The 13,550-nt window shown below is 42.0% G+C and overlaps 1 protein-coding gene across 1 annotated transcript in view; it reads right to left on the reverse strand.

The window, feature by feature from the left end:
* Positions 1-10,047: 10,047 nt before the first annotated feature.
* MYCBP2 (MYC binding protein 2) overlaps positions 10,048-13,550 on the reverse strand; it is a 270,674-nt gene continuing 267,171 nt past the window's right edge. The window contains 2 exon segments of the mRNA NM_001192817.3: positions 10,048-10,883; positions 12,860-13,025. Coding sequence (NP_001179746.2) covers positions 10,768-10,883; positions 12,860-13,025 — 282 coding nt within the window. The 3' untranslated portion in view covers positions 10,048-10,767.

The following is a 13,550-nucleotide window of genomic DNA, read 5'->3' on the forward strand; positions in this document are numbered from 1 at the left end:
CCTAAAGACAAGCGTGGGACCTTGGCTCACTTTACCAATATCTAATGCTTCCTTTCCTTCCCTGTTACTGTTATTTTAAAGATTTTATTTTCCCTTTTTGAAAAAAGCAACTTGTGCTTATTTTAAAACCAGTCGAGGGCTTCCCTGGTGCCTCAGTGGTGAAGAATCTTCCTGCCATTGCGGGAGACACAGGTACAAGCCCTGTTCTGGGAAGATCCCGCGTGCTGCAGAGCAGCTAAGCCCTTGTGCCACAGTTATTGAGCCTGTGCTCTAGTCTCCAACTTCTGAAACCAGGGGTGCACCTGAGAGCCTGTGCTCCACAACAAGAGAAACCTCTGCAATAAGAGGCCCTCACACCACAGCTAGAGGGTGGCCCTCACTTGCTGCTACTAGAGAAAATCCTGTGCACAACGAAGACCCAGCACAGCCATAAATAAAAAATTAGTCAATACTTAAATTTTTCAGTTCTGTTTTTCAAGATCGGTGACACTGTCTGGGGAAGGGAGAGGGTGGCTGTTGAGTAATGTGGTTCAGCAAGGAAGAATATTTTGTTACCGACTCAGTTTAGGATTGTTGGTACATGTGATAATAAAAAACAAACCAACACTGAGTCAGATTTATTATTGTTTTTAAATTATCTGCAGATAGTGTATCCCATCTGCTGGGATGATCAGGATAGGTTAGGTTATGTTGAGTAGTTCTTTCAATACCATCTTATAATTCTTTGTTTCGATGACCTTCACAGTTTTTAGGAGCACTGTTCCAGAATTTTGTAGAATGTTCCTCAACTGGGGTCTTGTTTTCTCATTCATGGTCAGACTGAGGTTATGAGTGTTTCAGAGGAAGGACACACATGAATAAAGTATCACTGTCATCATATCATATCAAGGGTACATACTGTCAAAGGATTTCTCTCTATTGATGCTAACATTCATCAGAGTTTGAGGTCAAGATGCTCTAATGTATCAACTACAAACTGGCACTTGCCATCTGTCTCCACCAGGATTAAATCATGTGCTACTGCAGCTGCTGATTTTCAAGACCCTCTGAAATGAGTTCAGGGTGGAGAGTAGAAATGAGGCACTCTGTGCTCTGGGGGAAATCTGGCATAACAGGTCTTCAGATATTTTCAGGAACTGATTTTATGAGCCCAGTTCTTATACCTCCTTATATCTAATGTACATGCGTGTGAAGTCACTTCAGTCATGTCTGACTCTTTGATACCCTATGGACTGTAGCCTGCCAGGCTCCTCTGTCCATGGGATACTCCAGGCAAGAATATTGGAGTGGGATGCCATGCCCTCCTCCAGAGGATCTTCCCAACCCAGGGATCGAACCTACAGTTCTTATATCTTCTGCATTGGCAGGCAGATTCTTTACCACTGGGAAAGCCCCCTCATATCTAGAACAGCACTAAAATCTTTCATGGTGATGGCTGTTCCTTGTGACTAGCAGAAAGCTTCACCAAACTAGCAGAAACCTTCTGGAAAAAATATGTGCTTGATTGCATGTACTCTTCCTTCACCAAAATCACATATATACTGACCTTCTCCTGTACCTCTTTGGAGCAGTTTCTCAGAGCTATCTGAGGTGTTGTCTCCTAGGCTGCAGTCCTCATTTTCCCCCAAATGAAGCTTAACTTGCAACTTTCACATTGTGCTTTTTTTTTTAAGTCAAGAAATGTAAATTTTTTTTTTCTCCCTTTCCAGACTATCCTTATTGGGAGGAAGTCTCTGGGTTCACCTCACACTGAAAGGTTGGAGAAAGTTATGTTCCATCTCCTGAGGTGAGACTATCTACATAAATTATTTGGGATTTTTCTGCATGGAGGTTTGCCTCTCATATCTCTTTATTTCCTAACTTTCCCTCTATTTTATTTTTATTTTTCTGTACTGAAGGCTTTCTAATTGCCTCAACTCTGTCTTCAAAATCAATACCTCCAAGTCAATGCTTATTCTTCGGTCAGTGTGCTAGAAGAACTAGTCACCAAAACAGAAGAAAACAAAGCTTCATGGGGCTGAGGCAGGAGGAAGATGGGCCTCCCTGGGGTAAAGCCATTGGAGATTCATTCTCTATCGACTGAAACTCCACAAGAATAGCAGGGCAATTAAGGGAGGAGGCTGGGCCCTGCTCAGACCACATACTTCTCCTTTCCGAAGTCAGGAGACCTCCCCAATCATACATGCACAGAAAGACACCTTGGAGGTTAAAGGGGAGTGGTGCTAACTAATGCCAGGCTACCACAGCCTCTTTGGTAGAATCTAGTTTAGCTAAGAGATGCCTGTACACACGTGGGAGGATCCTGAGATACACTAAATATGGACTGTGGACCCAGCAAATCAAAATGACTGGCCAAAGGAAACCAGGAAGAAATACCCTATAAAAGTGATTCAATCTACCACGAGGGCACAGGTTGGGGACTCTCCCTCTGAATCTGCCCGTGTGCCTATCCACACGTACTGTACTCTTTTTCTCCAAATGAATACTTTACTTGCTTCACTACTTTCTGTCTTTGTGGAAATTCTTTTCTGCACTGACCACTGGTCTAGTGGCTAGGGCCTGCTGCTTTCACCACCATGACCCGACCTCAATCTCTGGCTGAGAACCCAGGCCCCACTCCAAGTTGCAGGCCAAGGCCACCCAAGATCAGGGCAACACTTAGCGAACACCAACAGACAATAATAAACACTTGTTTCAGTCAGTAAGTAATGAGTGGTTTGTCATACTGTAGTAGATAACTGGAAGAGAAATTAATAAAGATAAGATAGGGAAAAAATAAGGAAGAAAGCTGTGACAAACCTAGATGGCGTATTAAAAAGCAGAATCATCATTTTGCTGACAAAGATCCCCGTAGTCAAAGCTGTAGCTTTTCCAGTAGTCGTGTACAGATGTGAAAGTTGGACCATAAAGAAAGCTGAGTGCTGAAGAATTGATGCTTTTGAACTGTGGTGCTCGAGAAGACTCTTGAAAATCCCTTGGACTGCAAAGAGATCAAGCTAGTCAACCCTAATGGAAATCAACCCTGAATATTCACCGAAGGACTGATGCTAAAGCTGTAGCTCCAATACTTTGGCCACCTGATGTGAAGAACCAACTCATTGAAAGAGACCCAGATGCTGGGAAAGATTGAAGGCAGGAGGAGAAAGGGGTGACAGAGGATGAGGCGGTTGGATGGCACCACTGACTCAATGGACGTGAGTTTGACCAAACTCCAGGAGCTGGTGAAGGACAAGGAAGCCTGGCATGCTGCCATCCATGGGGTCACAAAGAGTTGAATATGACTGAGCAACTGAACAACAGAGATTATCAAAAACAAAAACTAGTTCAAATAAAAGTTAATAAGGTAGATCAACTCTAGTCAGATTGATTAAGAAAATGTTGCAAATTAACAAAATACGGGATTTTTTAAAGGGGGAACACATATTAATGTAACCACTATGCTACTGCTACTGCTAAGTCACTTCAGTCGTGTCCGACTCTATGCGACCCCATAGACGGCAGCCCACCAGGCTCCCCGTCCCTGGGATTCTCCAGGCAAGAACACTGGAGTGGGTTGCCATTTCCTTCTCCAATACATGAAAGTGAAAAGTGAAAGTGAAGTTGCTCAGTCGCGTCTGACCCTCAGCGACCCCATAGACTGCAGCCCACCAGGCTCCTCCGTCCATGGGATTTTCCAGGCAAGAGTACTGGAGTGGGGTACCATTGCCTTCTCCGGTAACCACTATAGGTATTCAAAATAATAAAGTATGTTGTAAATAATTATTAGATAATAAAATAGAAAGCCTAGATGAAACAAAGTCTAGAAAAATATAAAATGCCAAAATTGACAGGAAGAAGTAGAGAACTTGAATAGATCAATAAACATTGATGTAATTAGCAAAGCCCTTCCCTCCCAAATAACTAGATTCCAGTATTCTTGCCTGGGAAATCCCACAGACAGAGGAGCCTAGCAGGCTACAGTCCATGGGGTCACAAAGAGTCAGACAGAACTGAACAACTGAGCACGCATACACACACAGATGGAATTACATGTGAGCCCTACCAGACTTCCAAGAAGAGTTAGTCCTTCTGCAAGTTGTCTGAGAAAAAGGATAAAGAGGGAAAGCTGCCCAGGTCATTTTATAAAGCTAGTATATTCATGATTCCCAAACCAAATATGGAAAAGAAAGGAAAACTGAAGCGCCGCTTTTCTTATAAGTAAAAAAAATTCAGAAAGAAATATTAGTTAATCAAATTCAACAATGAATTACCAAAACCAAAAAATAAATAAAACCAGGACAAAACAGTGAAAACAACACTCTGGAGCCCCCTTGACCTCCTTTGCCTTTTTCACAGCACATATCACCTCCTAGCATATTATATTTTGCATGTCTGTTGTGTAATGTCCCACTCGGATATAATAAGCACCGTGAGTCTTAGTTTGGCTGGCTTGCAGATTCTAGGCTCCTGGAAGAGTTCCTTGCTCAATATATATTTCTTCGAAGAGTTAAAGAACATGACAAGACAGGACTTCAGTGTAGCATCCTGGACTTCAGCCATGTTGCATATATAATAAACCTGTCATGGGCAGTAGATGGGAAGAAATACATTGCAGGGGAGGAAGAATTCTAAGAGGTGAATGAGAAAGTGACCAGAGGGCTTTCATAGGTGAGTTTGATTATGAACCAGAGGATCCAGATCATACCAGCAGCCCTGAGCTTTGACAGAGTCGGACACAACTGAGCGACAAAGCTGAAGCAGATTCTGTCCACCACACCCAATCATTGCACAGTGATTGGCCACTGTAAGCCTTAAACAAATGTTCTCTCTTATTATTAGCAAACTTTGATTACAGTTTGTAATAATGTTGTGTTACTCACATGTTCTCTATTTGTGTTATGCAACTGTCTTGTCCGTAGGAGCTGGCACAGCGCTGCACATATTAACTAACTTGTACGTTTCACTTACCAGGCACTCTCTACGTGTAAGTCATGGTAACCAAGCAAGTGGGAACACAGCCTCGTGAGCATGTCCTGTCAAGTGTGGATATAGAACAGGTGCTCAGCTATTTATTAAATGACTTAATGAAGCAAAACAGCTTACTTCCTCTTCAAGGAACACATCAACACCTTAGCTGTCACCACACTCTCTCCCTGAAATACATTTTTCACTTATGCTTGTCAAAACTTATCCATCCTCGCTCTTTTTGAGGAAATGGACATTGTAAGTAGTGACTGGACATGTTTCTTGTCCTGCTTCGTTAGCTAACAAATGTACTATGCAGTTGATGGCCTTCTCTCAAGCAACGATGGAAGACTGCATGGTTACTTACTGCATGCTTCTGCTGCTGCTGCTGCTAAGTCACTTCAGTTGTGTCCAACTCTGCGACCCCATAGACGGCAGCCCACCAGGCTCCCCCGTCCCTGGGATTCTCCAGGCAAGAACACTGGAGTGGGTTGCCATTTCCTTCTCCAATGCAGGAAAGTGAAAAGTGAAAGTGAAGTCGCTCAGTCATGTCTGACTCTTCCCGACCCCATGGACTGCAGCCCACCAGCCTCCTCCATCCATGGGATTTTCCAGGCAAGAGTACTGGAGTGGGGTGCCATGGCCTTCTCCATACTCTAGTCTTGGCTTTGATTTTCTTTCATAATCTTTCTTCAGTGTGACTCCATCCAGTATCTCTGTTATAGTCTATACATTTTTTTCTGTTACCTTATGTCACTTGTGAAGTGAAGCAGCCATAAATCATTTAAAATATATTATCCTTCTGTGTCAGTCAGCTAAGTCCTCTAGGAGGCGGATGCCAAGATAACATTACAAGGGCAAGAAATCTGTGTGTGTGTGTGGAGGGGGGGGTGCCTATGACAGAGCAAGGGGTGGGGGAGCCCGAGGGGGCAGGGAGAGCTTTCAGACTGTCGTGCAGGTTTGGCATCTATGAAAGGACAGGGAGGAGTATGGGGCAGGAAAAGCCTCTGACTACAGCAGGGCTGTAGGAATCTCCCTCCGCTAGGCTAGCCCAAGTGCTGGTATACAGATGGCCCAGGAAAGGGACTTCCCTGGTGGTCCAGTGGTTAAGAATCCGCCTGCCCACACAGGTTCGATCCCTGATCCAGGAACTAGGATCCCACTTGCTTTGGGGCAACTAAGCCCATGCGCCACAGCTACTGAGCCTACCTGCCCTGAGAGTAGCCCCCGCTTGCTGCAGCTAGAGAAAGCCTGCTTGCAGCAACAAAGGGCCCAAGTGCTGCAACCAAGACCTAGCACAGTCAAATAAATTAAAAAAAAAAAAGATGGCCCAGAAAAGAGCAATTCTTTGGGCAGAAATGGCCTGGCCCTGTACCCTGCCATGTTCTGTCTTTCACTGGCCAGGGCTGCAGGGGAAGAGGGTGGATCTCCTAGGAGGGGCAGGTGCAGGCTGTTGGCTGACCCCTCCCCCGCAACACCCCCACATCCCAGAAGATGGGAGCCAGGTCCTTCCAGACCTACCTTGCACCGTCCTGGAGGCAAAGCCTGTTTTGTTCCCTTTTGACTCTTGCCCATTTTACTAGTTTCCAGTTACCACTTCATATTACTTCTTTTCATCAGACCAGTTGATAATGTTATAGTAATAGCATGATGGGGTAGAAGGATTTGGGGTTTGAGCAAACTCCAGAGACAGTGGAAGACAGGCGAGCCTGGCTTGCTGCAGTCCATGGGGTCGCAGAGAGTTGGACATGACTTAACGACTGAACAACAACAAAACAGTAAGATCTGGATTCACCTCTCAGGTTTTTCTCCAGCCAAATCTGTATTAGATTAGCTGAAACGGAATGCAAGTTCTTTAACTTCTTTAAGCCGCTGAAATGAGATTAAAACCATCTGCTGAAATGAGATTAACGTTTTACTTACTCAGTTGTCTGCTTAGCAGCTGTTTTGGGGGAAGCAATGGAGTTGCTGGAAGGATTAAATAAAATGCTTAGAATTTAGTGCCTGCTGTTGAGGAGGTGTTGAATAAATGTTCTTCTTTGCTCTTCACTTTCGAATAATACTTTGTGTGGGTTAAAGCACTTTTGTGAACGCTTGCTCAACTGACTTAGATATTATTACTTCTAAGAAGCTGTGACCAAAAGGAATTAGTGACTGACTTAAGGTGACACAGTCAAAACCGAGGCTGACTCGAGACTTGAACCCAAGTCCTCTGACTTCGGTTGTACTGCTGGCAGTTCTCAGGAAAAGGAGTGGTACTTTTCCATCATATCACCACCGTCAGAAACACGTGTGACTAGGCAATGGTGGAATTCAGTGCCAGAGTGGCCAGAGAGAGATGTCGGGCTGAGAAAAGCTGAAAAAGAAGGAGAATAAGTAATCACTGTATGTGAAAAGTTAACAGACAACTGCATATATTTTTCAAAAATGCTTACTGATGGAATAAGGAATTTTTAGACCTTAACAGACTGGCCAGAAAGCTGCTTAAGAAAACTGGCTTTTTCCAGGTCTGAAAATATAACAGAAAAAGAGCTTATTTCCAGAATCTCCAACACTTGCTCTCATGATTCTGCTGTTTCCTGCCTGGTGTGTTCCGTGCACAGCAACTGCAACCTTGGTGCACAGTACGCTTGAGCCACGTGTATGCCCGAGCCATTGGCCTTCTGTGCTTAGTCAGAACGTACTTACTCATAAAATACTTTTCTGGTTTTGAGACGTTTGGAATATGACTAAAAATAGTTTCCTTAAAAACAGAGAGAAACTGGAGTCACTGAGAGAATGTTTCAGGGCTTTGCTGTTTTTATCCCTGCTATCAACAGCATTATTCACTTGAGACGGCTCACACCAGTCAAGCCAGTTCCACAGTTTTCCTTCCTTCTTCCTACTTATACAGATCACAGTTCTCAAGTGTCTGTGGCGCCTCCTATCTGTGTGGCATTCTTAAGTTTCATTCCTGTGGCTGATGAGTTGAAGTCAGATGTGTTCACCGCAGCCTCATCACATCTGGTTTTCTGGGGTGAACCCAGGAATTGCTTCTGTCTCTGACCTACTTTGTGATTTCTGGAAACTCTGAAAGCCAGTCCTGAGCCTGTGCCCTCAGAATCCTCCCACAGGCCTGGGTGTGGGACAGAAGTACTGTGGAAGGCAGGGCTGGGAAAGGAGGGAGAGGCAGAGCTTTGCTGAGGTGGAAGCCAGGCTGAGGGGCTGTCTGGGAACAGTGTCACCATCCCTTCCTGATATCTGTTGCCCAACATCATCAGGGCAGAATGACTCTTCAAGAAAACGGCTGTGTTGCCCTGAAGGTTCTGGAATCTTTTTGAATTTAGGGAAAGAGTCCCATCTAGCCCTTTGTCAAAGACAAACTGGGAGGGCTTATTAACATGTGAATGCATTCAGCACCCTTTTCTGTTTCAGGTATCAGGGTTTCTTCCAGAATGATTAATCCAAAGTATTCTGAAAGTTGAAATTGAACGAGTCCTGCCTGCAACCCTTTTGGTTTGACTTGGGACCACCAGAAATGCCCTCAGTAACAACAAATTACTCCCCTCACTTTTGAACACACTGGGCAATTAAACGTGGCTTGCAACTCTGGGGCACTGTCACTAATACAAAGGAAGTCTGCATAATGTCCTTCTCCTGAGGGATTTGAAAGGAAGTATTGTCATTACTTTTTCAGGGATGGTTCAGATGTACCTTATTTAGATGAAAGGGGAATTTTGTACCGTTTCAAAGTTCATTCTGGCTCAGCAAGCCCCTCCCTGCATGAACTGCATCACATCAGTCTTTGTGAGACGCCTGGGTTTGATCCCTGGGTTGGGAAGCTCCCCTGTAGAAGGGAAGGCCTACCCACTCCAGTATTCTGGCCTGGAGAATTCCATGGTCTGTACAGTCCCTGGGGTCGCAGAGTCAGACAGGACTGAGCGACTCTTTCAGTTTTTGTGATCTTTAGTTTTTTTTTTTTTTTTTTTTGCAGTAAGGTTTTCAACACCAGGAAAGTTTGACTACTCACACTGTTCTATCACATTCTAGAATTTTCTGTGCACCTACTTTTTTCCTCAGGCCTTTCTCTACATCTCCGCCTTTGAAATGCTATTTGTTTTTCAAGAGGCAGCTTAAAGGGCCTCTTAGCTAACCCCACTCCCAACAACAAAAATAACAAAAACAAAATACCACCACCAACAATCTTTCCCAAACCCTGAAGCATTTGTCTTGGAAATTTTTATGTGATTTATTACAAGATGCTCTGATTAGTTATCTGTGCTCAGACTTGATCTTTTCTTTATATTTTAAGTTCCCTCAAAGCAAAGATTATTTAAAATTTCTCATGAATGTTTAACAAATGGCATTAAAATAATGGATGCTGATAAATTATATATTTTCAACAGCGGGAATTTAGAACAAAACTGATCAAAACTTTTGTTGGTCTCATAAAATAAATATAATCTGATTTAACTGTAAAAAATGATCTACCAAAACACACAGTCTGTAATAAATAAAGACTAGTGATTTTGTTGGTCATGTTACAAAAGTTCAAAAAGATACTGGTTAAGAAAATGGGGGGGGGGGTTGGTCAATTTCCTAAATGTTTTCTTCTATCTCTGGCATATGTCCATTTATATCTATTTATCTATCCATCCATCTCTCCCTCCAGTGTTAAGATTCCAGCACTGTACTTCATTACTACTCTTTATTTTCCCTAAAAGTTATGAAAGTTATGATTTGTGCTATGTTAGTAAATTCCTTTCCAAGGAAAACTGGATAGAGGTTTTAGACCTTAGGTATTTAGACTGTCTTGGCACCCCACTCCAGTACTCTTGCCTGGAAAATACCATGGACGGAGGAGCCTGGTAGGCTGCAGTCCATGGGGTCGCTGAGTCCGACGCGACTGAGCAACTTCACTTTCACTTTTCACTTTCATGCATTGGAGAAGGAAATGGCAACCCACTCCAGTGTTCTTGCCTTGAGAATCCCAGGGAGGGGGGAGCCTGGTGGGCTGCCGTCTATGGGGTTGCACACAGGCTGCCGTCTATGGGGTTGCACAGAGTCGGACACGACTGAAGTGACTTACAGTTACAGTTCCCAAGTCAACTCTATACACACTTGTTAGACTTTATCACTGTATAAAAATGTACAGTGGTTTATTGACATGTACATTCCAATATGTTTACAGCTGCGAGATAATGAGGCACACTCAGTATTGCACTTCATTAAAATTTCAGGCTCAAACTTAACCTAGAAGTTTAAATGAAACTGCATTTGTAAATTTAGTAATTCTTATACAGGACAAACATTGATATCTTTATATACAGTGATACTTATTACATTTATATGCCATCCTAACACAATTTTTTTTTTTTTAAATAACAGTCTAGGAAATAAAACAGAATATTCCTCTTTTTATCCCCACCCGTGATGCAATTGTACAGGATTACAAAAAAGGCAGTATACAATAAACAATGATTATTTTTCTTTTTTTGCTTGAAAGCCAGTATCATTCTCAGTCCATGGGCATGGCAATTCTTTGATATCAATTATCTATAAATGTCCAATGCTTCACAGGCCAGTGACGATAATGGCCACATGCAAACACCTCACAAGTTTGATGTCTTGGTTCAAAAAGAAGATAAACTGAAACAATGGGGAAACTTTCCATAGCAAGAATTATGTACATGGTATTTGGCATCCGTCTTGCACTGTGAATGGTTCATTTTTATGGATGTAAAAATGGTCCCGTCCTTATCCTGAGCAGAGTTTAAACTTCACCACATCCGCTTGGGAGATGAAGGCAACTTCTCTCTCTGTAGACAAAGGAATCTGAGTGTTCTAAAAAGTGTGAGCATTTCTGCACACTCCACAACCCAGAGCAAACTCTTCTCCAGTGGGAGGATGAACAACATGGAGAGGACATTCGGTTCCTTCTAACTGTTTGCCTTTGGGACCTGTATACATTATGAAGGAGGCAAAAGAATATAATTAAAACACACACACACAAATCTAATGTGATGGTAAAAAAAAAAAATTAAAATAAAAATGAAAGTAAAAACACCTGCAGAGGTTTGTGTGCATACTGTTGAGGCGCTAATATAGCAATCTACTCAGTTCTCTAAGAGCCACAGAGGCAGAAAATACCCCATTTTACTGATAAGGAAACGGTGGCAAATTAACGTAACTTTTCTGACTCCTAGGCCCTCATCAATACCTAACTCACAAGTGCTGTGAAGAGTAAGTACCCTAGTACCAACAAGGCAGTCAATAAATTTTCTAGAGAGGAATGGACAGACAGAGGGATTCTCTTCTTCAACTTCTTAATCTGGACTCTTGTCCTTGTCCATACAACACCGTCCCCTTTTCACACCCTTCTTTCGCTGACCGTAGCTCAACACTCCCCCTCCTGCTTATCATGACCATTATACTCAACACTCTAGTCTCACATTATTCTCATCCTGCTTCTTTCAAAGTCATAAAGTACTTCTACTGTATAAAAAAAAAAAGAAGTTTTTAGAGGGAGAACAGTTACAATCTTTATTTGACACAAGCAAACAGCAGAGTAGCCATACTAAAAAAAACCCAAACAAACCCTACTCATCTTATTATCTTTGTTTTGGAATAGATAATATATTTCACATGGTTTAAAAATAAAAATACTTTAAAAATTACACGCAAAAAGAAGTCACTTTTGCCCCATTTTCAGCCAATTTTTCCTATTTCCCGCAATAATCAATCTTATTAGTTTATGAATTTTTCCAGTGCTTTTTAAATGCAAATAGAATATACCTTTCCATTTCCCTCCTTCTTACAAAAGGCAGCATCCTATGCACATTGCTCTGACTTTTCATTTAATAGCATCTCCTACAGATCTTTTCATTTTAGTACATAGAAACTCCATCCTCAATCCCTTTCATTCTTTAATAGAGCACAGTAACTAGCATTTAACCAACCTCTTATGGGATACCTGCATTGTTTACAGATTTGTATTATTATAAACAAGGATGTGATGAATAACCCTGTATATCTGCTCTTCAGTATTTTTCTCACATATGTAGGTGTATCCCCAGAAGTGGGATCACTGAAGGGTAGATAAATTTGCAACTTTGAAAGGGACCTCAGGGTTCTGCCATTTGCATGCTGGTAAGCAATGGATGCAAGTGTGTGTCTCCTTCCCCAGCTTTAACAACACTATATACTGGTGTATGTGGTGTGTGCGTGTTTGTGTGCATTTTGACTAGGTTTAGATCTGTCTCCTCTATGTTCACATTTTATCTCCCCTTCCACTGCTCTCACTTCTGTTCAGCCTGATATTCCACCTTACTGTGATCACTAGCCTCCCGACCTCTTCTGACTTTTTCAGTCTCCTTTTGGTTTCACATTCATTTTCTCTCAGCCTGACCTCCAAAGACCATCATTTCCCCTGTATTCTCAGTGGCTTCTTTAATTCCCTTGGCTCTCTGATGCTCACTCACTATGCTGCCGATTCCTAGCCATTCTAGATTAAATCACTTGTCCACTTTATGGTGCTGATTCCAGACTTCATTTAAAAACAAAAAAAAATTCATAGCTGCTCACAATAAAGGCAGATGTGTGACTCCCCCCACCCCCACCAAAATCCTTTTAAATGGTTCTATTATCAATTAATAATTTCAAACCTCTCACGGCACTTTAGTACTGAGCAGCAATCCTTCTACTAATCCTTAGCTGACTTCCTTCTCAGTCCCCACGCTCTGAGCCCCTCGCTCCTGATGGTCATCTTTCTACTTCACTCAGAAAGCCGGAAGCTTACAAGGGCTGAGGAATCCCTTTGTTTAGGACAGTTTGAACTGGATTTCTACCACTTGAAACAAAGTGTTCTCGTGGGATCATGAAATAAAACTAGAGACCATGTACATCATAATCGTATTTATAAATATTGAAAGCATACCTGCAGGACAGTGTGGAAGTTCTTCCTTAGGAATGCTAGTCATTCTCTGAAAATCATCATGACAAGCATTACAAAAATGTGTTGTTCCGAAACAGAAAAAGACAGCTACTGAGCAGCAGTAGCGACACTTATACTCCAAAAAGTCTGTGCCATGTTTTGGACACATCTACAGCGAAAGAAAATAAATACAAGACTACGGTGAGTCTATTTCAACTATACTTAATATAATCATATACATAGCTCAGTAATTCATGCTTTGAGAGTATACATAGCTCTCAAAACTGATTGAAAACTTGATGATACATACATTAAAACACTGAATAAATGTGTGGCTTGGCCCAAAAGGTTTGGACGAAGTCCCAAGTTTAAATCCCAGCTCCATAATAAACAACTTATTTAATAAGCTATCCATATAATTTCTCTGTGAATGCTTCTTGGTCAACAAAATTGAAAACTTATTAATATTTCTTTTATCTCTCATTCTCAGAGATGTACTGTTAAGATTTCATTGAAATGGAGAAAATCCTAAAAGTGTGCCTGCAGGTTTAAGAAAACGAAATAAGTAAAATTTATTACTTGTTGATACATGGTGATTATTTTATGGGACACAAAATTATAAAATGCAAATACCAACAGCATCCAAAAGAGATAATATATACAAGATGATCTGGAAAATTATACTCTGCCCTAT

This window comes from Bos taurus, chromosome 12 (assembly GCF_002263795.3).
Source record: "Bos taurus isolate L1 Dominette 01449 registration number 42190680 breed Hereford chromosome 12, ARS-UCD2.0, whole genome shotgun sequence".
Taxonomy (NCBI): domain Eukaryota; kingdom Metazoa; phylum Chordata; class Mammalia; order Artiodactyla; family Bovidae; genus Bos; species Bos taurus.